Here is a 27839-nt window from a genome sequence, read left to right on the forward strand (position 1 = left end):
CTGTGCTGTGCTGAGCTCTGAAACCTGACTGAAACTCTTCAAATAAACCTCTGCAGATGATCTGTTAGCTGTTTGACAACTACTCTTTCAAGGATGTTTGATATGAAAGGAAGGTTGGAGATTGGCCTATAATTAGCTAAGACTGCTGGGTCTAGAGATGGCTTTTTGAGTAAAGGTTTAACTACAGCCAGCTTGAAGGCCTGTGGTACATAGCCGATTATTAGAGATAGGCTGATCATATTTAAGATCGAAGCATTAATTAATGGCAGGACTTCTTTGAGCAGTTTTGTAGGAATGGGTCTAAAAGACACGTTGATGGCTTGGAGGAAGTAATTATTGAAGTTAACTCAGAAAGATCAATTGGAGAAAAAGAGTCTAACTTAACATCAATGGTACTAAGAGTAGCTGTAGATAATATTACATCTGTGGGATGATTATTGGTAATTTTTTCCTCTAATGATTACAATTTTATTTGTGAAGAAGTTCATGAAGTTTCTATGCCATATGTTAAAACAAGATCTAGAGTGTGATTAAAGTGGTGGGTGGGTTCTTTTACATATTTAGCATCTACATGGATGTTAAAATCACCCACAATAATTATTTTATCTGAGCTCAGAACTAAATCAGATAAAAAGTCTGAGAAATCAGACAGAAACTCTGTGTAAGGCCCAGGTGGACAATAGATGATAACAAGTAAGACTGGTTTCTGACTTTCACAGCTGGGGTGGACAATGTTAAGCATCAGGCTTTCAAATGAATTAAAAGTCTGTCTGGGTCTTTGGTTGATTAATAGGCTGGTGTGAAAAATTGCTGCCACACCTCTCCCTCGGCCTGTGCTTCGAGGTTTCTGGTAGTTAGAATGACTCGGGGGTGTTGATTCATTTAAACTAACATAATCATCCTGCTGCAACCAGGTTTCTGTAAGGCAGAGTAAATCAATGTGTTGATCAATTATTAAGTCATGTACTAACAGAGACTTGGAGGAGAGAGACCTAATATTTAATAATCCACATTTCACTGTTTTACTCTTTGGTTCAGATGTGGATACTTTATTGTTCTTTCTTTGTAATTGTTTATGTTTAAGTTGTTTGTTGCTGGTTTTTAGTTTGTTTTTTGTCTGTTTGGGAGCTGACACAGTCTCTATGGAGATGGGTTTTTGGGGGGGGGGGGGTTAGCAGGAGGAGAGAAGCTGCAGAGAGGCGTGTAAGACTGCAACTCTGCTTCCTGGTCCCAACTCTGGATAGTCATATTTTGGGAGGTTTAATGAATTTGTCCATATTTCTAGAAATGAGAGCTGCTCCATCCAAAGTGGGATGGATGCCGTCTCTCCTAACAAGACCAGGTTTCCTCCAGAAGGTTTGCCAATTATCTATGAAGCCCACATTGTTTCTGGGACACCACTCAGACAGCCAGCAATTTAAGGAGAACATGCGGCTAAACATGTCACTCCTGATCTGATTGGGGAGGGGACCAGAGAAAACTACAGAGTCCGACATTGTTTTGGCAAAGTTGCACACCGATTCAATGTTGATTTTAGTGACCTCCGATTGGCGTAACCGGGTGTCATTACTGCCAACGTGAATTATGATTTTACTGTATTTACGTTTACCCTTAGCCAGCAGTTTTAAATTTCCCTCAATGTCGTCTGCTCTGCCCCCTGGAAGACAATTGACTATGGTTGCCGGTGTCTCTAGCTTCACATGTCTGAGAACAGAATCACCAATTACCAGAGTTTGACCCCCGGCGTGTGTGTCGCCGAGTGGGGAAAAACTGTTAGACACATGAACGGGTTGGTGGTGTACCTGGGGCTTCTGTTTAGGACTATGCTTCCTCCTCACCGTGACCCAGCCGCCCTCTTTCCCCAGCTGCTTGGGATCTGCCGGGGCCTACGCTATCTTCGGCTGCACCAGCTACAGGGGCCTGGCTAGCTACGGGTGAATGAAGGGTGCGAAGCTGAGTCTCCAATTCAGTAATCCTGGCCTCCAGAGCTGCAAATATGCTACATTTGTTACAGATTTCATTACTGCTAAAGGAGGCTGAGGAGTAACCAAACATCTGACACAATGAGCAGGAAAGTGAAGGGGGGACAGGTGAAGTAGCCATGGTGCTAACGAGTCGGCTGCGAGCTAAGCTAAGCTATTGAAACAGTAAAGACACAGTGAGTGAATACTTTGGCTATAAATTAGGGAGTGAGTGCACAGAGAGTGTGCTTCGGATGAAGCATGTGAAGATTATACTATGAAAGAAGAAGGTATCTAAGTTTTTAATTAAATTGCTAAGCAGGTAAGCTACTCAAAGACATCACTGTGTTTGAGCAGTAACAGGAAGTGATACTCTACCGCAGAGAGCGCGAACACCAATTGTTAATATCGGCGCAATATGGTGCAAATGGAAAAGAATGTGTCACTGTTTGTTTACAGGTGCAAGCTCGCTGTCATTACTGTAAACAAAGGTTATTGGGAAGGGAGATTTTAAGCTCAAGTTTCGTCCTGTGACCTGAGCAGGAAGCAGCGTCATTTCTCTGAGTCGTCACATCCTGACTGAGCCCAAGATCATCAGCTGAAGCAGCTTTAAACTCAAACGGTTAACTGTCTCTTCCCAGCTTTTTCAAGTGGTCTCAGTCACTATAGTACCTGTGCAGGTAGGCCAAACCGAGTGCGTTCTAATAGACCAATATGCTTAGGAAGGTATCGAACTGCGACATTTGACAGGAAGTATCTGGTGTTCCAGTTATCCAAATACTAAGGAAAGGAGCTTCAGTACTTCCTTTAGCATAGGGTACATGCTAATATTACTGTGTTATTGTGCCACATGCGTTTATGCATTCATGGCTTCTGTGGGTGGGGCTAACTTGTACTGACTGAGTGTGAGCTCTGAGTGTCAGGACAAGGCCAAAGACTGAGCATCCAAGTGCAGATCATGCTTTCCTTCTGATAATAAACAGTCCGGGTAGCAACTATCACAAACACAACAGCCATGACTTTTTTCTCTTAGATTTTGTTCAATTTGCAGTAAATTGTGTGTCACAGAGTTTTTAATTCACAGTTGGGCGACTGAGTGAAATATTATCCCCCTGAAAGTGAAACTCTTGGAAATACGTTTGCGAGTGTTTACGAGTGTCTTCATGCGGCTGCAGACGTTGAATGTTCCTTCTTCTGTAAAACTCCAGCCTTTGTAATGAAGGATAGTTTTGTTGTGAAGCACAAATTAATGTAATAATAATAATAATAATAATAATGGATTGCATTTATAACTTATGTCTAAAAATGTATCATTTCATACATCTGTTAAAACACTCGACTCCAGATACATGACGCGCAGCTGGAAACACTTCCCGCAAGACGAGCTTCCCGAGATTCACAGAATTTACAGAAAATGTTACATTTATGTGATTTATATCGTTATCGGGATGATAGAATTCTTATATCGGGATATGAGATTTTGGTCATATCGCACAGCCCTAACAGTTACCATTTAAAAAAGGTGGTATTCAAATTACAGTTACTTTGTTTAAATAAAGGGATTACACAGCGGTTTCATATATTAGGCTGTCCCCTCTCTGTTTTTGGTATTTACACGCTGGTGGAAACCCAAGGAAAACACACATTAAGAGGCTCAAATGTCTGTGTCTCAATCTCGCGTCTCATAATGACATGAAGAAATATTTTTAAAAATGTTTAATATGAAGGCAATAGGCAGAGTGTTACATGTAGGGCTGCCACGATTACGTCGACTATCAAAATCGTCGACGACTAATTTAATAGTCGACGCGTCATTTGAAGCTTTGCAAGATCCCAAAAGACGCAGGAATAAGTAGTAGGATTTAAGAGTGTAATAACGGACTGAAACAGAAGATGCCAGCACTGCATGTACAAGGATGCCAGCTGCCGTTAAACCCCGAAGAAGAAGACTGTGTCCCAGAATTCATAGCGCAGCCCAGCTCAGTTGTCAACAATGGCGGCAGCTAGTTAGTTTTAATATTACTCTTATTATTCTTTCTGGGTCACAAAATAAACTTTTAACATATTTTCAGGCGAGAATGTAGCTGTGGAAACCTCAAATATCTGCTCAGTTTATCAAGACACCACATATTTTTAAAAGCGCTCCGACGTTTTATTTGTTTCTGAGTAAATCGGTTTGGCTGAGATTAAAGTTATAGTTTTTACACAGCTGAATAAACGTCAAGCAGACAACTGATCATCAGAAGTGTGAGATGCTCAAGAATTTACTCCGGTGAGTTTATTAAACTCCACCGAAACAATCTGCAAATTTCATTTAAATTTAATAAACTATCATCTTGTCTTTATTTTTAGTTAGCACATACCTGAAACACTGAAAGCTGTAAGCTAATGATAGTTATATAAGAGCAGCTGCTGCTGGTGCAATAAGCTGTACGTTTTACGTTCAATGGATGCATGATCTGATTAGTCAACTATCAAAATAATCGTTTGTGGCAGCCCTAGTTACAGGCATTGCCCTAAAGCATGCAGCCTGATGGGCAGTGTAGTCCGTGCTGCAGGGAGAATGGACTGCCATACCCGTTATGTGTCTGTGAGCGAGGAGGGAAAAAAAGGAAACGTACGAGCTGTCACGGAGCAGAAACGGGAGCTGGAAGCATGTAAATATAATAATAACCACTGCAGCCAAGAAAATGGTAAAATGGTAAATGGCCTGTATTTATATAGCGCCTTACTAGTCCCTAAGGACCCCAAAGCGCTTTACATATCCAGTCATCCACCCATTCACACACACATTCACACACTGGTGATGGCAAGCTACATTGTAACCACAGCCACCCTGGGGCGCACTGACAGAGGCGAGGCTGCCGGACACTGGCGCCACCGGGCCCTCTGACCACCACCAGTAGGCAACAGGTGAAGTGTCTTGCCCAAGGACACAGAAGAGAGCCTGATGAGCCCAGCTGTAAGTAAGCTGTTAAGACTCAACTGTACGCTGTGTTCGTGTTTTCCTCTGAAACAATAAGCTCCGTTGGAGCAGCCTTTCAACGCCTCTCTCTGTCTCTCGCTAGCAAAGTTGACCCAGACAACAAAGTAAAGCTATTTTTCGGCTAGGAGCCCGACACGAACCTGACGTATTAGCCAGAGGTCCCTTTACTACGGTTCGGAGCCGCGGACCTGTTTTATATACGCGCCAAATAGTTTTCTACACGAGATCGCTGCAAAAAGTGTAGCCTTACCTAATGTCCACCTACTGTTACTCATTTATATTAAGATTTTTACATCTAGTTGGTATTGGTATGGCGAGTAACCTTCAGTAATAAATCACCCAGCAATACATTCATGTAGTTGGAAAAAGCATGATAATATATTAAGTAATCCAAAGTATTCAGAATAGTTACTCTCATTGAGTCGCATAACGGAATACGTTACAAAATACATTTTGGGGCATGTAATCTGTAATGGAATACATTTTAAAAGTAACCTTCCCAACACTGATCACCCTGAGTATGTATCTGTACAGTACACAGGTCCGATTCCGGCCGAGCGAGGGGCGGAGCTCACCATGGGCGGAGGTCGCAGCGAGACCTCTGCACTGACCGGGACGGGAGGGGGGCGGGGCACGGCCACTACCCAAAATTCCCAGCGGCCCAACGCCTGCTGCTTCTGCTGGTGCTGCTGCTGCAGCTGTTCATGGTGAGACACACCTGCCTTACCTGGTCAGTGCTGCCCTTAACCTCATCGTGTGTGGCTGTGCTGTTTGTGCGAGTTTGTGTGTGTGCGCGTTTCCTGTCTGAAGGCTGTTTTATCATGTCAGTCTCACTGTCAGGAATGAAGAGGAGAGGCAGAGGTGGAGGAGGAGGAAGAAGATACCGGACACAAAGATGGAAACCATTCCAAACTGTGAAGCTTGGTGAGTCACTGCAGTCGATCGTTCTCTGCTCGACCTCAAAAACATGAAAAACACAACTTTTTCCGCACTGCAGAAAAATGCCACCAGGGGGCAGTATGACCTCAGCTGAGCTCAGCGAGCCGTGAAACATGTTGATGGGAGTAGTACGCAGTTTGGGAATAAGCTGAGCCTGAGTGTGAGTTTTATTTACCTGCAAAGGAAACGTGTTCAAACACAGATGTGGTCTGACTGTGCCTACATCAGTTTATCCTGCATTAACGGCTCTAGGATCTTTACAGACTCTCAGTGTTTAGCCTCACAACTGCAATTAAGTCAGAAATATCCAAATATTCGTACGTTCAATTTTATATCAGCTAACTGCAGACCAGGAACATACACAAATGAACAGATGAAGATGAACAAAGCTTTCCCCGCTTCTTCCTCAGCACCAAACCATCATTAGAAGAGATCCGGCTGTGGTCTCAGTCCTTCGACAAGCTGATGAGGAATCCGGCAGGTCGAAATGTTTTCCGGGAGTTCCTGCGGACAGAGTACAGCGAGGAGAACATGCTGTTTTGGCTCGCCTGCGAGGACCTCAAACAGGAGATGAACAAGAGCGCCATTGAGGAGAAAGCTCGTTCCATCTATGAAGACTACATTTCTATTCTGTCACCAAAAGAGGTATGACTGTTTTTCAGCTGGGGTTATACCAGTGCTCACTGTTTAGAGGACCAGTGTGTGAACTATACAACAGGTGCACAGAGCTGTAAGATGTAAGGTGTGTCTAAGCCAGAGCTGTGATCGCTCTGTTACAAAAACACTGGATACAGGTTCTGACACCAGGATTTACTTCCTGTTTACGCATTCTCATTGCTATCCTCGAAGAAACCAACTCCAGACTTTTTTGGAAAAAAATTCTTCATTTAATCCCAAACGCTACAGAAAGAGTGCGTATTTCTCCCACATTAGCTTCTAAAATCCAGGTGTTTACAGGTGCACCTTACAGCCGTACGTCTTGGATTTTCAGCACTGGCACTCTCAGTGTTCGGGTTTTCTTTCTTTAAGGAGGTAAAGAAAATATTTAATTGATTTCAGCAGTTGAAATGACAAGTTACAGCACGCTGGACAGCACCACCAAAGCTGAGGCCATGCTTCTGGAGACTTCTCTCCAACCTCTGGCTGTGGAGGAGCGTCTGCTCCGTGGGTTCTGAGTCAGCTGATCTGTCGGTCGAGCCACACCAGTGGATGTAAGCTGTGGGGAGCAGAAATGTGTCTTCAGTTATCATTTTTGCTTCTGACAGTTCAAAATGAGTCAAACTGTATTTCCATAGAATCTTTCCAGATAGCATCAGAGAGAAAAACAGAAAAGTTCCCAAAAGCAGGTTTAAAAGGTTTTTAGCTGCTTTGAGAAGGAACCCAATGAGATGTCAGACTCAGGGGGAGACAGCGCCACAGTTTGGCCACTGATGGAAAAGCTCCGACTCCTTTAGATCTTGTTTGCTGCACAGCCAGCAGATGGCCTCGGGGACCTGCTGGGGCTGCATGGATGTACCCTGGTGCTCATCCATCCAATTCAATTCAATTCAATTTTATTTATATAGCGCCAAATCACAACATAAGTCGCCTCAAGGTGCTTCATAGATACAGAGAAAAATCCAACAATCATATGACCCCCTATGAGCAAGCACTTTGGCAACAGTGGGAAGGAAAAACTCCCTTTTAACAGGAAGAAACCTCCGGCAGAGCCAGGCTCAGGGAGGGGCGGGGCCATCTGCTGCGACCGGTTGGGGTGAGAGAAGGAAGACAGGATAAAAGACATGCTGTGGAAGAGAGACAGAGGTTAATAACAGATATGATTCAATGCAGAGAGGTCTGTTAACACATAGTGAGTGAAAAAGGTGACTGGAAAGGAAAAACTCAATGCATCATGGGAATTCCCGGCAGCCTACGTCTATTGCAGCATAACTAAGGGAGGATTCAGGGTCACCTGGTCCAGCCCTAACTATATGCTTTAGCAAAAAGGAAAGTTTTAAGCCTAATCTTGAAAGTAGAGATAGTGTCTGTCTCCTGAATCCAAACTGGAAGCTGGTTCCACAGAAGAGGGGCCTGAAAACTGAAGGCTCTGCCTCCCATTCTACTTTTAAATACTCTAGGAACAACAAGTAGGCCTGCAGAGCGAGAGCGAAGTGCTCTAATAGGGTGATATGGTACTACAAGGTCATTAAGATAAGATGGGGCCTGATTATTTAAGACCTTGTATGTGAGGAGCAGGATTTTGAATTCAATTCTGGATTTAACATGAAGCCAATGAAGGGAAGCCAAAACAGGAGAAATATGCTCTCTTTCTAGTCCCTGTCAGGACTCTTGCTGCAGCATTTTGGATTAGCTGAAGGCTTTTCAGGGAGTTTTTAGGACTTCCTGATAATAATGAATTACAGTCGTCCAGCCTGGAAGTAATAAATGCATGAACTAGTTTTTCAGCGTCACTCTGAGACAGGATATTTCTAACTTTAGAGATGTTGCACAAATGGAAGAACGCAGTCTTACATATTTGTTTAATATGTGAGTTGAAGGACATGTCCTGGTCAAAAATGACTCCAAGGTTCCTCACAGCGTTACTGGAGGCCAAGGTAATGCCATCCAGAGTAAGAATCTGGTTAGATACCATATTTCTAAGCTTTTCAGGGCCGAGTACAATAATCTCAGTTTGATCTGAATTAAGAAGCAGAAAGTTAGCGGCCATCCAGGTCTTTATGTCTTTAAGACATTCCTGCAGTTTAACTCATTGGTGTGTGTTATCTGGCTTCATGGACAGATAGAGCTGGGTGTCATCTGCATAGCAATGTAAATGTATGCTATGTCTTCTAATGATACTGCCTAAGGGAAGCATGTATAATGTAAACAGAAGTAGTACCGTGGTCTATGAAGGGGACGAGGAGTGTAACGGTCCTAATGCTCCTGCGTTGGTCCCAACATAGCCTGTTAGTCTTTAATGCAACGAGCAGACGCGCACACACAGCGATTGTGTTAAAGCTGCAAACGACACAAATCTAAATAGCCAGTCCTCTTCACCAGCCTCAAACATCACTCAGCCAGGGGAAGCTGGTTATACTAGACACCTGCTCAGCCAGGTAAAGGCCCGTGATTGGCCCAAAACACAGATCCCAGAGAATCCCGGGCCCAGAGCGAGACCCGTGTAAAGTTAGCAGATTTTTCAATAACAAAATTCACTTCCTGTATCATGTAGGTGGGAATGCACCCATAAGCATTTTGGTGCAGTCCATTGTTGTACTCGCGGCTGTCAGAAACTTGCGATTCTTTTAATTGAACAAATTGGTAAGCAGTTATGGGAGTTACAGTTCCCGTACCATAATTCCTTTATGTAGCACTTAGAACACATAGCTGGCCCAAGTGCTGTACAGCAGAAGAACAAAAAGTACAATAAATAACTAACAATAGAATAACAGTGTCAGTTACCCACTGAGTCAAAGGCCAGTGTATAAAAATGAGTTTTTAAAAACCACGTCTGAAGTCGACCGCCTACTAGAGGAAGAGCTTCAGGGTCTCCTCTAAGTTTCAGCTGCTCAGCTGACCGGAGTGAACCGTATAAGGCAAATATACCATTTAAGGATTTAAAAACCAGTAAAAGGATTTAAAATAGATCCCAAATTCAAATGGAAGCCAGCGTAAGGAGGTCAGAACTGGAGTAATATGATTTTTAAAACCATTTGAAAACACCTGTCTGGTGCCAGCGACAGGTCCTGGTTTACAGGGTTAAACTCGTCCATTTGGGCCAGTAACTGGTCTCTGTGGGCTCTCCACCATCATCCATAAAAATAATAAACAGAATTGTTGACAAAGGGAATAAACGAAGACAAAGAACCAGTCTGACTTTCTGCAGGCAAAGACGAGGCTCTGACTGTAGTTATACACTCAGAGAACAGATAGCTCCATACAAAGGGACGATACTCGATACCTTTGAAGGGACAGAGGGGGCGACGTGTTTGTTTTTTTATTTCCGTGCACTCTTCTCGATCCTGACTGAGCGCCTCTGGGTGTAGATTATGTAAGTATCTGCATTGTTGATTGGTTGATAAGTGGGCTGGAATAGAGAAGGGAGCGATAGCAGAGTTCACCGGGAACAGGAGTCAATACTCAATTTCAACTTTTTGTATGTAAGATCAACAACAACATGAGCAAGAGTGGCTCTCAGATGGTTGAACCACAGACTCTGTACACTGCCTCCCTCTGGCAGCAGAGCTCTCTGCAGGCAGATGGGTAGTCTGCAGCCTATAGGCAGCAAACACTGCTCAACCATAAATCTGCTTCCCCCCAGAGTTGCCTGATCATTTGCCAGAATTTCTTTAAGACTGAACAAAAGTCTTGCTCAAGGCTTCCCCTAACTCTCACAGCAGAGGTTTGGTTCATTCAACCATGACCAGAGATGCGTTCTGCCCATTGTTACCGCTCTGCAGCCTCCAGAGTCCACAAGTAAACCAAGCTCCATAGGCCTCTTCTTAGGCCTGTCTGCTTCAGGGATCACCACCACAACACCCACCGACCACTCCACAGGCACAACTCTGGATCGTGATCCATTCAGATCCTCGCCTGCAGTTCTGTAGAAAGTCTTCTGCCTGTGACAGACTCTCACAGGTCACTCTCACTATACTTTTGGGTACGCAGCTCCTGAAGACAACATCCAACATTTTTCCCAAAAGGCTGATTCTGTTCATCTGGACGTTTTCAGTGGGAGAAACGTTTCACGATCGTCTAAGTGACTCCTTCAGTCTCAGCTGACTGCAGGTTTCAACCTTATAAAGAGCACATTTGCACAATGACTGAATCCAGCCCACTGAATGAACAATGGGCTGTGAGGTCGGTTCCTTGAGTGATGAAACGTTTCTCCCACCGAAAACGTCCAGATGAACAGAATCAGCCTTTTGGGATTTACTTACCTGGATGACTGAGCATCAAGACATCCAACATTTTTATTGGAGATTATGTATCGGGATTTCAGGAGCAGGACCACGCCTCCAAACGCTCCTTCCGGCTGTCATCTACAGAGGTTCCCCCAGTTCTGCAAGCCGATCATTCTCGTTTACGTGCCTCACCCTCCCTCTCTCTTTCTTCTCCTTTCTTCAACTTCTTCACTTCTATTTAGTGCATTGGGATCTGCCAGGCCCGGGAGCCATCGCCAGTCTCCTTCGAGGCCTTCCCCAAACCGCAGCTCAATTCATGCCAAAGCATCACTTTTACCTACTAAAATGCTGTCAAACCTAAAATGAGGACGTGGGCTCAGTTAGTGAAATGTTATTTCCATGTTAAAGACATGTGGAGACGACACAGTAGCCTGAGTTGGGTTTAGCAGCAGCTGTTCAATGCAGTGTGCCTGGTTAAGAGTCTCTCGTGAGCTCCTATCAGTCACGTCTCCAGCTCCAGGTTGGCTGGCTCATTAGTCACACTGTTTCTTTATGTAGTGAAACCTGAACTGCTTTGTTGCATCAAAGTGTGTTTTTCCCTCCAGGTGAGTCTGGATGCTCGGGTTCGAGAGGTGATCAACAGGAAGATGCAGGATCCGACGCCACACACCTTTGAAGACGCCCAGCTGCAGATCTACACGCTGATGCACAGGGACTCCTACCCACGATTCCTTGCCTCCAACATCTACAAGGCGCTGGTTCATGGCGGCTCCCGTACGCCCTCCGAGTCCTACTCCTAAACATCTTCATCCAACCTGCGCTCTGCCTCCATCCAAATCTTTCAAGCAGTCATCACTCCATCCTCAGCTCTTCCCACGTACTCATCTTCATTGTCTCTCCACTTCATGTTTTCTTCCTTTTAGTCACACTCCTGCTCACTTCTTTCTTCTTTTGTAGTCACCTTCTCTTAATATGGAGATAATCATTTTGAAAACAAGAAAAAAAACCCTGGAAACAGATTTACAATGTTTATAAAAATATATATATTTTTCTCGAATTTGAAATCTTAATCAGGCCTTTGACGTCAGTTAGACCTTGTTATGTGCAGGGTTAGTGCAGTGCAGTGATTAAAAACTAGCAGTTAAATATTAAGACAAACTCCTGGCCAACAGTTTCAGCTCAAACAGATGAATTTTAATAGCAGTGAACTTATTGATTTTAGGTGATTTATGAGTTTTACGTCACTGAAATCAGACTAAGCTGATCCCTGATCCATCCCTGCCTTCCTCCTCCTCACGGTTCACCTCTGCTTTGGTTCATGTTTCCCACCTGCTCCTGAGGGCACCAGCGAATGACACTGAAGTTTTACTGGGGTGATTGTTTTTTCAGTGGGAAAAATATTCACATGTGCCATCAGCTCTTTGTGGATTTTTACCAGCCTTGCTCCTTAGCATCTCCTTTCACAGAGCCAGCTGACTCCACCTCGCACTTCAGGAATGATGCGGTTCAAAGAAAAAGATGAATGCTGCGTCGTTCCCTTTCTCTGTTTTTGAACTGGAAACATGACGCTTCCTGAGACGCTTCATCTTTGGTAGTTCGCTGGATCGATGACTTTACTTCTGACCACAGGGGGGCGCCGCTTCCTCCAACTACTGATTAACAAACGACTACGTGAATATTTTATATCACAGAACTGAACGTGGAACATTTCACCTACTTTTGTTTGCCGTGGTCTCTCCTCGTCCTGGTTTTTCCAGAAGAGGATGACCCAATGAGACTGATTACACCCGACACACACACACAGAGCAATAAAAACACTGGAGTTTAGAAAACACACACAGAATCAGTGCTACTTTACTTACACGGACCGTTCAATAATCAATACTTTCCTTCCATTAATGGTCAGAAAGACACAGATTTGAGTTTCGGAGTAAACGAAGCTGCTGTGACCGCTGTGTCTTTAAAATGAATGGATAATCAGTAATAATGATTATTGTTCATAACTAGTCTGCAACCAAAAACTACTATCACTGAGAGATGAAATGTAAAGAGTGCAAAGCTGCAGGCGGACGTTTGTGTTGTAATAAATGAACATTGTGTCTGCCTCGTGTCGCAGAGACCATAAGAAGAAGGACCTGTTAAAAGTGACACAGAGGAGGTTTTGTTTGTGCGGGTGGAGAACGCTTCACTGTTTACGACCAAGAATAACGCGCAGGTGAAGTTGGAATTTTATCTTCTTTAAGTCAGACGTACGCTGCCATTACGTGAATGTTTATGGTCGCCACATCTGTTTTCTTACAAATTTATAACAGGCCCTGTAAGTATAGTATCACACACACACACAGACACACACCGGGGCTGCCTACCTGGGCGCTGCTGCTGCTGACCTCTGCGACCTCTCACTTTTGACCTCATCACTGTCTGTGGCTCCTGATTAGCTGCAGGAGGCCACCGGGCTCATCTGTGGTTGGTCCATTCAGGAAGGGGGGCGGGAGGAAATCCCAGGTGCAAAAAAGCAGCCCATGTTGTGAGTCGGACGCTTCCTGCACTGCTTCATGGGAACGCTGGTAGATGGAGGCGGAGGCCACAGGTTCCAAACAGGAGATGCCTCCCTCTTCAGCAGACCAGTCACACGATGCATTTCTCTTCGTATTGTTGATGTTATTTATTTTCTATTTTGTTAAAACTGTGATTTTAATTGTACAAATATAAAGAGAAAACTGAAGATCCAACGAGAGGCTGCTTGTTTTGTGACAGAAATGACCTGAGAGGTCAGACAGTGTTCACACCTGTGTTAACACCAAGGACTGAATCAATAAAATCTCCCAGGCTAAAACGCTGTTATTATGATAACTGACCAGCACCGACACACTCTTTTTTTTGTGTGTCCCGTTTGGATCTTTAGCCATCAGAATTGTTGTCTTAAGGCCAAGAAAGATGCCAAGCGAATTTATTTTACCAAGTGGATCATCATGGCCTTGCCATATTGGTCCATTTGATTGACCTTTATAATTATGAATTTATTTTCATTTTCATTTTTTAAAGTCGGGACAGACATGACTGCGGGATAGGACAGGGAGAAAGAATGAAAGAAAGAGAGGGAGAGAAAGAAAAATAGAGGAGAGAAGAGACTGTGAGAAAGGGGGAAGAAAGAAAGAAAAACAAACAAAACACCTGGGTCACCTGTATGGAGAAAAAAAAACAAGAAAGCAAACAACAAAGAGCAACATAATAAAAAAAACGGCACCATCACAAACTAGCTAACAATAGATATCAGTAGATACTAAATATTAAACGATATTGTGCAGCACGCAAGATAGACAGCGCACAATGTGCTTTGAGGCAGCAGCCAAGAAAGCTGTAGTCCGCGTCTGTGAATACCCGTGTGTACACCTGTGTGCATCAGCATGCTTGTATTCCGAAGGTTTCTCCATGTAACGATCTGCTAGGGAGTGTGGGGAGCCACAGCCCCGTCCACCAGGGTATGAAGCAGGTATGGAGGAGATCCAGGCCCCAGACATCCAGAGGCCCCAGAGTACGAGGACCCGAGGAGGACCACTAAAGGGGGGGGGAACCGTGCCACCCTCCTGGGAAGAGCTGAGTAGAGCCCCAAACGAGAGGTCACCCAGCAGCTACGGAGCAGAGGCCAGAGGGGGTTGCAGTGGCTTGCACACACAGATTTCATTAACCATGTCAGGGTGCTAGCTCGCTGGTTTCCCATGTTCTGATGGTAGGATTTCTTTCTAACCTTCGGCCTCGATGAAGAGGAAAACCTAACGGTGTTTGCAGGGTTGGTGAAGTCGGTCCAGCTGATGTGATGATGAACTTGAGGGTCTACGCTCGCCACAGATCACCAACACGTATATCTGACTTTGTGGTAAAGTCACAGACTTCGCTTTGATCTGTCACAAATCAGGCTGTGTGACAGGAAGCTTTGATGTTTCCATGGATACAGTCTAAAGTCTCACAGCTTAAAAACAAACAGCACTGAGCGCGTTCAGACACAAAATAATTCAAATCTTTAGATGAACCAGTTTCTGCTGCTGTCAGATTATTTTAATTTATTTATCTAAAAAGGGACAGTGCAGTTTAACATAGTCCCAGTACAAAACATGAAACTGATGTAACGCACATAAGTTTATAGCTATTGCTAATTTTCAACAATTGTCCCTTGTTGGGCTTACAATCAAAATAAATACATTTTACAACAACTACAATTAATAGACAATAAATTAAAAAATAAAAATCTGTTAAAAAATAAATATTTTACTTTTAGATTTTGTCTTTTTCAGAGGTGTTGTATTTTTATTTATCCTCATCTGATAAAGCATCTGAGCAGGGGGTGCTCACAGGGATCATTTGATAAGAAACAAGACTGACGTGACGTGTCAAATACCTTTTTTATGTGAGCCTGAAGCAAAGAGCCCGGCTTAACAGAGAAGGCTGGTAATCACGATACCCGTTATCGCTGACTGGAGTTTCAGATTTTAGTCCAGGAAGTCAGGATATATAGAACTTTAGTTCACGGTTAGCTACAGAGCTAATATAAAATCATCAGCACAGGAAGCAGGAGGGTAAGGGTTAAACTGTTCCCAGTAACGATCACGCTGGGTGAAGGATGGAGACAAACACCATTGTAGGACAGGAAGAAGCTTAAAATGACACAAACGTGTCCGTCCACAGCTCGAGGTCAGTCACTAATCTGCTGCTGCCTGGTTTGAATGACTGTGACAAAATCCTGATCCTCAGTGTCGTGTCCAGAACGAGGGGAATTCTTTGGAGTCCAGGACACAACTTCTCTGCTGCTGGGTTAAGGTCAGACACTTTCTAATAAACAGTTCTTAGAGCACAACAGGAGCCAAGAGTACAACTCAATAAAGTTTCCACGAACACAGAAAATAATGAACCAGCTCCCTGAAATCTATAATCTCAGACGGTTTCCACTGAGCACCAATTATGTTCTCTTGACAAAAATAGACTTGTGAAAAGATTCATTTGTACATATGTTATATCTGTTTTCTCTGTCTCTCTTCATGCTCATGTATGGGAAGAGCTCACCGGTGTTTCCACAACAAACACAACAGAATCCTTCTCAGCTCTGTTTCCCCACCACTCTTCATCCTACCCGTCAACACACTTCCAAACACCAGCAGCATTTAGAAAAACAGCACGAGGCCTCTGCTCTTTGTTTAAGTAGTCTGTCTTTTGCTGGATGCTTCGTGGTACAGTGTTAACGTCCACATTTATTCAGACGAATACTGTTTAACTTCTCAAAAGTAAGAGCATGTTGGTCTGTCCAGGCCAGGTTAGATATGCATCCGACTGCCACCATCACAGATCTGTTTAATCTGCCTATCAGCCAACCAGCCTCGTCCGTTTAGACTTGTCCTTGACATTTTGGGGCATGAAGCTCCTTTCGGTTATAGCCTGAAAAATATTTGTTGAGTCTTGGTGGAAAAACCTTTCCCGAGTCTGTGTGAACATTTGTGTTGAATTTGAGGCGTTGAACACCTTCAGGGGTGATATAACCAGGATTAGCAATCATCAGGGTTCACTGGTACTGTAACCAGTCAAGTAGAGGAAGAAGGTTTGTTGTCACTCGTTGGCTGTTTTGCACAAACTAACAATGGGAATTATAATCCATTAAATAGAGGATTAGAGTAACTCTGCAAATAGTCTGAGGGTAAATTAATCTCATTTTCACTGACCGACAGTGAAGATGAACTGTGAAGGAGTGGAGAGACAATGCTGGTACCTCAACGCTGCACGAGGTCATCGTTCATTCGTCTCGATGAGCTAAAAGTCACACTCAGCTAAACAACCATCAAGATTTTTTTTTCCTACAGGTGGCATGTAAACCAGCCGAATTCTTCTCAGTTCGTATTAATCAACATTTTTCAGATTGGAAGCCAGTCCAACCTACAGAATGACTGAAAACACAACATCATTTATTATAATCAAACCCAAGTGCCGATGACATCGTACCACCACTGACTCAGTCTAACAAGTCTTTGGGGAAATTACAGTGAAAGAAATCATTATGTGATGAAAGTTTTCCCACAAAGAAAGAAATGGTTTCTGGTTCATTTCAAAGGAGACAAACTATTCTGCATTAACTCGAAGCTTCAACTCTCACCACAGACTTTTCATCGACCTGAGGACAGGAGACTGGTGAGGACGGTGCATAATACCTCATTCTGGATCTTCGTCTTTAGCCGGTCCTTTGTTCTCTTAGTGCTATGTTTAAGGTCTTCCTGGAAAACCCACCCACAACCAATCTTCAGCATTCAGGCTGAGGGGACGAGGTTCTGGTCCAAGATTTTAATGGTACATGGCCCTGTACTTTGAAGACACAGGGCCTGTACACTCAGAAAAACGACTTCAAGCAAGTTTCCACTTCCATGCCCAACGGTGGGGATGCTGTTCTTTGGGTCATACGGCGGGTAGAGCTCAGTTCCATTTTGGTTTCATCTGACCACAGCACTTGCTCACCCGGCTTTCCTGAATCATTTAGATGTTCACTGCAAACGTCAGATGGGCCTGCTTGAACATTTCAGTCCAATTTCTGAATACTCAAACTCAATGCCTCACCAAGTTCATGGTGGTCGTCTTTTACTTCATTCCAGCCATGGGCAGGTCTACGGTGGGAACCGGAATTCTAGCTGGGTTGTAAAGGCTCAAATACTCATTTCAGCCAATAACATGACATCAGTTTTGTCTAATGTGTTTCTCTAGATTTTTGGTTGATATTCTGCGTCTCTCCATTCAAATGAAATTCTAAAAGAAAGACTGCCGATTTCTTTGTGAGTAAACTTCAAGGTTCACCAGGGGGCAGGGATGGTTTCCCTTTTTATTGATGATGGTGATTTCTGAAGCCAAAACAATAAAAACAGCAATTCGATGGTCTTCATCCAAGAGCAGATTTAATATGTTCAGCACATCATGGCAAAGAAAGACACACTATGAGCTGTGATTTGAATCTGGCTCAAGCGTCTTCAGAAAGGAAGTCTCAGTCATCAATACAAAACCAATTCAACCAATGGACAACATCAGCTGGCTTTTGTCTCTCCAAATACATTGCAGCATTTAGTTTGATATATAAAAAGAAATTACACCAAAAAAATAAAAAATAAACTTCAATAACTTCAATTTGCTTCTTGACAGAAGAATAAACGGCCGAGTTTTCTTCAACAGAACTGAAAGACAAATACAAAGAGACACCTCAATCAGACCCAATGCAGAGAAACCTGAAACAGTCAGAAACAGATCCGACTGTCACCTGGCCCTAAACAGACACTATGAATCTCAGCACCTCAGAAATCAGAGGCAGAAGCTCAGTGGAAAAAGATCAAAGTGCACACCTGCAGTGGAAAAACACACCACAGAGCTAACAAACAAATGCAGATCTGGTAACTCAAATCTTTTCGCTTTGAGCAGCTTGAGGCAGCTGCTGTTGTGATTTGGCATTTTATAAATGAAAATGAATTGAACTGAAGCTTTGCTCTTCTCATAAATCACCTGCTTCTCCATTTAGTTGCTTCACTTTGACCTGAGTCAGCAGCTAAATCAGCTAGGTCGGGGTGAGAGGGTATGGTAAGATCAGAAGGTCAGGTAAAGAAGGTTAGCATGCAGATAGAGCTGAGAGGAAGAGGGGGAAGCTGTAATTCAGCCTCTGCTGCCACCATCTGGAGGCAGAAGCTGCAAACCTGAGCTCAAACATTCAAAGCAACAGACAGTGCACAAGACAAGTGAACAAAAGCTCCACAAAAGAGGAAGACTTCAGAGAGGATTCATGGATGTACTGAAGGAAGGAGGGTGGGTGTGACTGCTGTGTAGACCTCTAAGAAGGGTGATGAGAAAGAGGGTAGGTCGATTAGCTATTTATCAAATATTTGCAGAAGAGAAACTTTTATATGGCCCTAAATATTTCCAAGACAGCGCCGTCTGTAACACTGATCAGTGTCAACGCCAGTCCACATGTCCTGTGTATTTCTCAGAGTCAGGGGCCTTACCTTCCATCGGTTGCCGCAGTCGTTACACAAAACAAAAGTGGTCATGGGCTCATCAGCGCTGCGGGTCTGCACCTGAACACGAGAATGAGGTGGTGAAAACTGGTCAGAGAACAGCGACCATCAGCCTGAAGATGTGCTCATACCTGTGTGTACGTGCAGCTCTTTCCATGACACTTGCTGCAGATAAACATGTCTGTCTCAGTTCCTCCGACCTTGGAAAGCTGATGCTGTCTGATCGACTCTTTTGTCAGAGCCTCTCTCATCTGCTTCAGCTCTGCACTCGCCATTTCCTGCGCATGCACACACACACACACACACACACACACACACACACACACACACACACACACACACACACACACACACACACACACACACACACACACACACACAGCTTCATTCGACCCACTGACTCCACTCCTTTTTGTAGTTATCCAGTTTACATTCATACAAACCACCGCTGCACAAATGGGGATTCTTACCGTTTCACTCTATAAGCTCAGTGGGCTCTTGACCTCATCTCACTAACGTGAAACTAAAACAAATTACTTCCCATTTAGACTTTCAGAATAAAACAATATTAGGCCTATAAATATTTTGCCAGAGACAACTTTTTTCTAATTTAGGCTCTGTAAATCACCACAATCAATTTAAAATGAAACAACTGAGATGCAGGTGAAGTGCAGACTTTCAGTTTAATTCAATGGTTTGAACAAAAAGATTGCATAAATGTGAGGAACTAAAGCATTTTAATGCAATCAAACACAAAACAGGAAAGTAATCGGAGCAATTACATATAATAAAATGTTCATTTCTTATACTTGGTTGAAGACCCTCTGCCTGAAGTCTTGGACATCACCAGATGCTGCTTTTTAACGCTCTGCAGGCCTTTACTGCAGCAACTTTCACTTCCTGTTTGTGGGCCTTTCTGTCTGACTCCAACCAGTGAAACGCTCAGTTGGGCTAAGATCAGCTGACTGACTTGGCCCTTGAAGAATTTTCCAATAAACTCCTGGCTGTGTGTTTCGGGTCATCTGTATTATGAAACACACTGACTCTGACTGCACGTAGACAGTCTGTCTCTGAACACCTCAGGAGTTCGTTCTGCTGCTTCGGTCACATCATCATAAACACTCATGTCTAGGGATGGGTATTGATAAGATTTTCACGATTCAGATTCCATTTTCGATTCTGTTTAACGATTCGATTCTTTATCGATTCTTTTTAAAAAGGAGGACACTAAGGTCGACTAGCTTAGAACTTTGTTTTATATCTTCTCTTTGAACAAGATAGAAATTTAGGAGTAACATGGCCTTACAAACCCAACAGTGAGATCTTAAGAGATCCAGCCTATGGCTCTTCAATGGGGTGTCACAGGGTCCCCAGGAAAAAACATTGTAAATGTAAAATAATAAAATAAATATTCTTCTGTAGCAATAACAAAGTATAACATAAATTATTCTGTAGCAATTACACAAGAATATCCAGTAATGTCCCTGCCTACAATTACACACATTCACTTACTGAAAATCATCTGCTGTGGCAAACGGGTGCAAGCCTTTGACCACAAACTGAGTCACTGCTCGGTGACATTCGTCTATCCTGCCTGAAAGGAGACGCTACCGGCAGACTGCAGCGAGAACTGCCAGCATCTGAGCCAGACTCTGTCTGTCTCATCATGGTCACTAAATGCACAGTAATGGCAGGTTTGTAATAAGGCAGATCGCGCTAACATAATATGCACTGTTAGTTGATTATTTACCTGCCGCATTAACGGGAGAGGACGTGCAAACGTTACCGCTGCTGCTGGGTTGAGATTCACGAGTCCAGAATTAAAAACACGACATTCATTTAAGGTCATCGCGTGTTTTGTGAGCAAATGCTTTTGCATATTCGTAGTGTTTCCTCCCTTAAATGAAATATTTACTTTGCAAGTATTGCAAGTTGCCCTGTCGTCATCCGTTCTCGTAAAGTATAACCAAACTTTTGAGCGTTTGAGCCGCCGTGTTTCCTGCCAGGTAAATGACGCTCCACAACGTGGTGACGTCATTCGGGGCGACTGGAATCGATAAGGGAATCGTTTGCAAAAATGGCAAACTATTCCAAGGAACTGAAACAGTGGGAACCGGTTCTCAACAAGAACCGGGTTTCGATACCCATCCCTACTCGTATCCCAGTGCCACTGGCAGCCATGCACGTCCAAACCATCACACTACCTCCACCGTGTGTTACAGATGATGCTGTATGCTTTGGATCACGAGCTGTTCCACGCCTTCTCCATACTTTTCTCTTGATCTTGGCCTCATCTGTCCAAAGAATGTTTTCCCAGAGCTGTGCCGGCGTTTTTAGATGTTTGTAGCCGATCAAGCCTTTCTATTCTCGGGGCTTATGAATGGTTGCACCCTGCAGTGAACCCTCTGTGCTTTCTGTCATACAGTCTGCTCTTTATGCTGCACTTGGGTATCGACACGCCTTCCTCCTGGAGAGTGTTGTTCCCTTGGCTGACGTTGTGAAGAGGTTTCTCTGCACCGTGATTCTGCGAGCATCCACCACCGTTGTCTTCCATGGACGTCCAGGTCTTTTTGCCTTGCTGAGTTCATCAGTGCTCGCTTTCTTTCTCAGGATGATTTTGTCACTCCTAATATTGCAGCAATTTCTCAGACGGTTTGTCTTTGTTTGTTTCAGAGCTGCATTGACTGCATGATGTCTGTTCACAGCAAAATCTTCCAAATGCAAGAACCAAACATCAAGTCAAATCTTTATTCTTCACTGATGATGACATGACGAAGGAATTGCCCACACCAGGGGTCAGTAACCTTTAACACCCAAAGAGCCATTTGGACCCAGTTTCCACGCAAAAGAAAACACTGGGAGCCGCAAATACTTTTTGACATCTAAAATGAAGATAACACTGCATATATTGGTTTTTTTTTTTTACCTTTATGCTTCAACTAAGGTGTGTTGCTTATGAATCCATGAAGTGGTATGGAGAAAATTACATTATGTAATTAACACATTTTGAACTCTTAAAGAAATATAACAAAAGGAAACACCCAGCTGAACTAAAGTGATCCAGCAAACAAAAACTGTGAGCCGCCACCCTCATATCGCCTTTGGGCTTTTGGAGCCTTGACCTGACTTTGGAAAAAAACACTATGCTGCTAAAAAAAAATGAAAAATAGATATTTGCAAAATTCTGCCTACATATGTATTTTACCAGGTTAATGGGTGTGGCAGGGCGTGGTCTGCAGTGCCGCTGCAGAGGAGGCGGACGCACCTGAGAGTCACCCGCAATCACGCCTCGCCGCCTTAACCTCTGTGCTATCTGGCTCAAGCGATGGGAGTTCGCCTTGTAATCGCAAGGTTGCCGGTTCGAGCCCCAGCTTGGACAGTCTCGGTCGTTGTGTCCTTGGGCAAGACACTTCACCCGTTGCCTACTGGTGGTGGTCAGAGGGCCCGGTGGCGCCAGTGTCCGGCAGCCTCGCCTCTGTCAGTGCGCCCCAGGGTGGCTGTGGCTACAATGTAGCTGCCATCACCAGTGTGTGAATGTGTGCGTGAATGGGTGGATGACTGGATATGTAAAGCGCTTTGGGGTCCTTAGGGACTAGTAAAGCGCTATATAAATACAGGCCATTTACCATTTATCTGTGCTGCTGTGTTGGTATGTGTTGGGCTGTGAGCTTTAACACCGACTGTATGCGTACAGCAACCGTGTGTGAAAAGTGGTCAATAAAGAGATGCTGAAAAGCGTGTTCATGCAAACATTGTCGGATCTGCCGTGATATGTTTACAATGGGACTTCTGCTCCTGAACCTCTGCGCACAGCGTCTGCAAATCGTGGCTTCCATCTTTACGCAGGACTGTAAGCTGTCATCTGTGAGGCATGAGCGGTGTTTGTTTTTAACATAGTTCACGGTGGAGAACAGCTGCTGACATAATGTGGATCCGAAGATCCATAACTGGCCTACCTGGGGTTGAAAGTCTCGATGCACGACGTTTCTGTGGGTACACCGGCTTCCGCGAGTGTGACGCTTATTTTGAGCGATGAAAAATAATAAAATATAATTTTATTTTTATATTTTAAAATCACAATAATCTTCCAATTTAGAACTACAAGTTAAAAAAAGAACTAAATACAAGTAAAACACACTTCAGCTAAATACTTCTAATTTATTTTACCCAAACCACGCGGAGTCGCAGTACAAGGACTAAAGAGCCGCAGGTTGCCGACCCCTGGCCCACACCATCCATCGGCCTTTCAGACGATTGTCCGATTACTTTTGGTCCCTTTAAATAGAGGGTGGCACATGTTAAAGAGCTGAAACTCTTAAATCCTTCATCCAGTTTCAATGTGGATACCCTCGAATGAAAGCTGAGAGTCTGCACATTATGTCCTTTATACAACTAAAAAACAGGTTAAAAAAAAACAAAAAAAACCTTGTGTCAGTGTCCAAATATATATGGATGTAACTGTAGAAGTAATAAAGGGTTATACAGTTACACTGCACTGTATCGTGAAACTCCGCCCCTGACCCCTATTTAAAGAGGAAGACGCACTGACCTCAGCAGTCATACAGGCGATGCGATGTGGCGAGATGTTTCCACACAGTACGTTGCGGCGCAGTTCTGGGTTCTTCTGGTCTTTCAGGTTGGAGATTCGACTTCGTAGACGGGTTTTATATTTCATGTCTGTCGACTTAAACTCCTGGAAGATCTGTGCACATGGCGAGCCGTCAAGGATCAAGAGTGTGTGCGAAATGTGTTGGAACTGGAAAAACGTGCAGAACATTTATTGTAGTGCTGCTGGTGTTCATTAATACTGAAGCTTTTATGTAATCATGAATGAAATCTGCTCCAGTAAAGTGAGATCCTTCCTGTGAGGATGCTCCCGCCGACACTGTTCAGTGGTCAGGTTTCAGCAATAGCAACACGAAAGGATATGTTCTTCGATTTGAGCCGCCAGGTGCTCGCAGTCCACTCTGATGGCCTTGTGGTCATCTAAAACACAAACATTGGTTAGCTTCATGCTTGTAAACAGCACCACAAACACCTGACTATCAACTCTGACAGATTCCAGGTCTTTGTGTAAACAGGAGATTACTGAAACACAGATTCCTCATTTAGACAGTGATACGATCAGATTAATCTGATCAAGGCAGGGTTCAGAGTCTGAAAAGATCCAGACTTCATTATCTTCTCACCGTCCGTCTGCAGCGCCGCTACCAGCAGCTCTCGACTCTTGCTTCTCACGCAGCCCATGGTTACGGAGGCAGGGGGGAAGGAGGTGACCTGAGAGAGGGTGGTGGTAGTTGGGGAAGTGGGGGTGGACGGGGGCCCCTCAGAAGATTTACTGCTGAGGAGGAGGAGAGAGGAAGAGTTCTTATTTGACTGAAACTTTCTCCTGATCGCAAACATGTAAACAAGCTGACGCCGCCGCCAGTGTGCAACAGACCCTTTTTCACTGCTGCCATAATCCTTGGAGGTGGATGAAGACCTCACCGGAGAGCCGTCCTTTTTCTTCTCCTCTGAACCCTCTGTCAGATAAAAACTAACAAATGACTGCAGCCATAATTCTACTTCCTGTTTGTACACTCGGGATTACGGTTTCTAACACTTGATGATGCAACTTAAATCATGCGAACTGACAACAGTCACCTGGAGACACATTATATGTCACGTTTCGGTTTTTCTTTACCCACCCAGCAGTTTCTTCCAGGACTTGATGAGAGTTTTGGCTAAAGTCTGAACTTCTTCGTCTGAACTTTGTTTCCTCACAGCGTTCACCGACATACCCACTCTGGTAGACTACACACACACACACACACACACGTTTCTGCAGCGCTTTAAATGAAAACATTCACAGCAATGATAAATGGATTTGGTCTAGTGTATTCATAAACCTCGTGGACTTTAATCTCACCGGTGTGTTACTGCACACTGAAAGTCATAAACACCGAGTCCTGTGTTACCTTCAGTTCAGTTAAATCAGACACGCAAGTGAATTTCAGGCTTTTTCGTATCACCATATTGTTTGTGGAGTTGCTCACCTGCAGTGTCTCCAGAGACATGTTGATGTTCTTCAGTTCTCTCAGCAGGTCCAGAGCATTGTCCTGTAAACAGAACCACCATTTTATTGTACCTAGTCGTTTACTAAATAAACGTGTTGTGAAAAACTGTAAGAAGGTTTCTGTCTGAATGTTAAAAAACTATTAAAGTTTTTCAGTAAAGCTTCACATTTGAATCTCGAGTCCTCACTAAGACCAAAAAAAGTGGACCACACCAGTCCAGCTCCGAGGTCTTTACACTGGCTGCCTGTCCGTCAGAGGATAGACTTTAAAGTCCTGATGCTGGTCTATAAAGCTCTGAATGGTTTAGGACCAAAATACATCAATGACCTCCTGACCCAGTATGAACCTTCCAGATCCCTCAGGTCATCTGGATCCGGTCTTTTATCAGTTCCCAGAGTCAGAACCAGACACGGTGAAGCTGCATTCAGCTTTTATGCTCCTTATATCTGGAACAAACTCCCAGAAAGCCTCAGATCAGCTGAAACACTCAGTTTATTTAAATCCAGGTTGAAGACTCACCTGTTCTCAGCTGCATTTGAATAAAGCACCAAATCCACACTTTTAAGCTTAAATTTCAAAACTTACATTTAACTACTGATTTTATCTATTGTTCTGATTTTATCAGTTTTGATTTTATATACTGTTTTGTTTGTTTGTTTATTAGTTTGTTTGTTTGCATGTTTTAATCAATTTTAAATCATGCTTTTTATTGTTTGTGTTTCTAATGTCTCTGTAAAGCGCTTTGAATCACCTTGTTGTTGAACTGTGCTATACAAATAAACTCGCCTTGCCTTTGTGCAATACTATTTTTCTTTGGTCAGCACACCTTTACATTCAGGTGGAATAAAAACACAGCTAATATTTCTTTTATCTTTTACCTCTTTGATAACAAACAAAGTTTCACCAAGAACTCAAGGAGCTGCATGACAAGACGACAGACAAACAGAAGAAAGTTCAGTACAGTCAAAGAGCGCAAGTTAAGCAAAAGAGAGTAACAGCAGAAAGCAGGACAAGACTGCTCAAAGAAGTCCTGCCATTAATTAATTCTTCGATCTTAAATATGATCAACCTATCTCTAATAATCAGCTATGTACCACCGGCCTTCAAGCTGGCTGTAGTTAAACCTTTACTCAAAAAGCATCTCTAGACCCAGCAGTCTTAGCTAATTATAGGCCAATCTCCAACCTTCCTTTCATATCAAACATCCTTGAAAGAGTAGTTGTCAAACAGCTAACAGATCATCTGCAGAGGAATGGTTTATTTGAAGAGTTTCAGTCAGGTTTCAGAGCTCATCACAGCACAGAAACAGTATCAAGCCTACAGCCTCTCCGTCAGTCCAGCCTCAGAGGTCTGTCTGCATCATGCTGCACACGTTGGTCACATTTGGAGTTCAGGAAACTACAGTTTGAATATTTTGTGCCATGTAATGACATCACTAATCACCTGACTGCAGGTGATGAGCTCTGAGCTGATTCCAGGTGTGTCCGTTTGAAATCTGAACTGTGTCATGATTTCAAAGTGTTACCTTCCTCGCTCACCATCACCTGTCGGCCGCTTTCACTCACCGTGCTCTTCTTCTGCACCATTTTATCCAACTTTCTGGCGATGCGCTCCACTTCCTGATCCTTCACCATGTCTGCGGCTGCCTCTGCGTCACTGCCCTGCAGAGGAAAGCTCCATGGATGGAGCGCAAACTCTTCTCCGTCCTCTTCTCTCCTCTCACGGCCGGTCGTTGTGTGCGAGGCATTGTGGGAGATGGAGTCTTCTTGTCTCTCCAGGTTAACGTTCTTCTTCTTTTTCTTACTTTGGTTGGCAAAAAACAAAACGGCGCATTACCGCCTCCAACTGGTGTGGAGTGTGAACTGGACCGTCGCTCAAAAAAACCCCAAACAAACAAATTCTCCCGAGCGATTTACCCTCTTTTACAAACTGGAATAAGGCCTGATAACTTTCACTTCATGGGTCCTTTTGCAGTAAATCAATAAGATCCAGTTTCATTTACATATCACTGAGGTTTCCTTCATTTCTTGCCTTACCATACTCGTTATCTCTGTCTGACAGAGGCTAATACCCAGGTCCACTACCCCATGCTTTGTGGCTTCCTTTGCAGCTCTGTCTGCCATTTCATCTGCTCTGACTCCACAGTGAGCTGGAATCCATAAACACATGTGTGTATATTCTGTGAAGTGTTGCTGAACCTCTGTTAGGACATCTGCTCTGCTTTCTGAGCGGCTACTCTGTAAACTGACCAATGACGAGCCAGAGTCGTAACAAATTACTGCTTTAAACGGCCTCATGTCTTCTACCCAGTGAACAGCTAACCGTATTGCGAGCATTTCTGTATACTGACAGTCCGTCACTGATCCTTTCCCTATTTTGACTTTAAACTCCGGAACAACCAATGCTACACCGGTTTGACCGGCTGTGTTCTTTGATGCATTTGTATGTATTTGTACATAATTATAATACTTGTCGATATAAGCCTGTCCTGTATGTGCGTTTAAATTAACTACCCTGTCCCTGTTCTTCTTTTCCAATAATGGATACTTCCTGTGGCATCAGGTAGTATCCATGGAGGTATTGCTGATAACGGCACTCTTTGACTGATGTTGAACTGATGCTCTCCTAGTCACAGTCCATCCGAAGCTCTTTGTTTCCTGCAAGGTTTTAGTACCTCTTCTGTTGGGTGATCCTGTCCATGGCCGTCCAGATTTGCCATTAAGTGTTAACTGCTCTCTTCTCATTCCTAGTGGCATCTCACCCATCTCCATCTGTAAAGCTGCTGTTGGGCTTGTTTTAAACACACCTGTGCAGAGTCTCAGTGCCTGATACTGAATATGGTCTAACTTTGAAAGGTTTGTGTCTGCCACTGAATTATATGCTACACATAATCTAACACTGATTTGACTAACCCAGGGTATATGGCCCTCAAAGACTTCCTATCTGCTCCCCAGCCCATCCCAAGTAAACCGCTCATTATATTTATTATC

The 27839-nt window shown here is 43.7% G+C and overlaps 2 protein-coding genes across 10 annotated transcripts in view; one reads left to right on the plus strand and one right to left on the minus strand.

The window, feature by feature from the left end:
* Nucleotides 1–13501, plus strand: part of rgs19 (regulator of G protein signaling 19) — a 46806-nt gene extending 33305 nt beyond the window's left edge. For 3 of the 7 annotated variants that reach the window (XM_004567627.5, XM_004567625.4, XM_004567629.5), the window contains 4 exons: nt 5482–5654; nt 5776–5871; nt 6297–6531; nt 11375–13501. In XM_004567627.5, the coding sequence (XP_004567684.1) occupies nt 5482–5654; nt 5776–5871; nt 6297–6531; nt 11375–11569 (699 nt within the window). In that variant the 3' untranslated portion in view covers nt 11570–13501. Of the gene's footprint in view, nt 1–1168; nt 4924–5481; nt 5678–5775; nt 5872–6296; nt 6532–11374 lie in introns of those variants that run through there. The other 4 variants (XM_076878019.1, XM_076878018.1, XM_076878020.1 and 1 more) reach the window with 3 other exon arrangements.
* Nucleotides 6751–26581, minus strand: tcea2 (transcription elongation factor A (SII), 2). 3 transcript variants are annotated; one of them, XM_076878016.1, is made up of 10 exons: nt 26415–26581; nt 24829–24891; nt 24481–24586; nt 24234–24315; nt 23983–24131; nt 23722–23779; nt 23343–23496; nt 18925–19071; nt 18782–18853; nt 6751–7102 (listed from the first exon to the last, which is right to left on the minus strand). In XM_076878016.1, exons 1-10 carry the CDS (start codon nt 26481–26483, stop codon nt 6962–6964), a joined length of 1041 nt encoding a protein of 346 aa, XP_076734131.1. In that variant the 5' UTR covers nt 26484–26581; the 3' UTR covers nt 6751–6961. The 3 variants fall into 3 exon arrangements, with proteins under 3 accessions (XP_076734131.1, XP_076734130.1, XP_076734132.1); XM_076878015.1 differs by having other exon boundaries at nt 23983–24134; XM_076878017.1 differs by lacking the exon at nt 6751–7102 and adding an exon at nt 17676–17965 and having other exon boundaries at nt 23983–24134.
* Nucleotides 26582–27839: the final 1258 nt, after the last annotated feature.

The sequence above is a fragment of the Maylandia zebra genome, linkage group LG20, assembly GCF_041146795.1.
Source record: "Maylandia zebra isolate NMK-2024a linkage group LG20, Mzebra_GT3a, whole genome shotgun sequence".
NCBI classification, from domain to species: domain Eukaryota; kingdom Metazoa; phylum Chordata; class Actinopteri; order Cichliformes; family Cichlidae; genus Maylandia; species Maylandia zebra.

Bases quoted from the DNA above. Each gene is read 5' to 3' on its own strand.
- tcea2 (XM_076878015.1), bottom strand. From the start codon at position 26,483: ATGGTGAAGGATCAGGAAGTGGAGCGCATCGCCAGAAAGTTGGATAAA. The intron at 23,780-23,982 runs GTGAGAAGATAA...TTTGTGTTTTAG, and splicing joins AGCGGCGCTGCAGACGGACG to ATGACCACAAGGCCATCAGA. The intron at 7,103-18,781 runs GTAAGGCCCCTG...TGCTCCCCACAG, and splicing joins ACTGCGGCAACCGATGGAAG to CTTACATCCACTGGTGTGGC.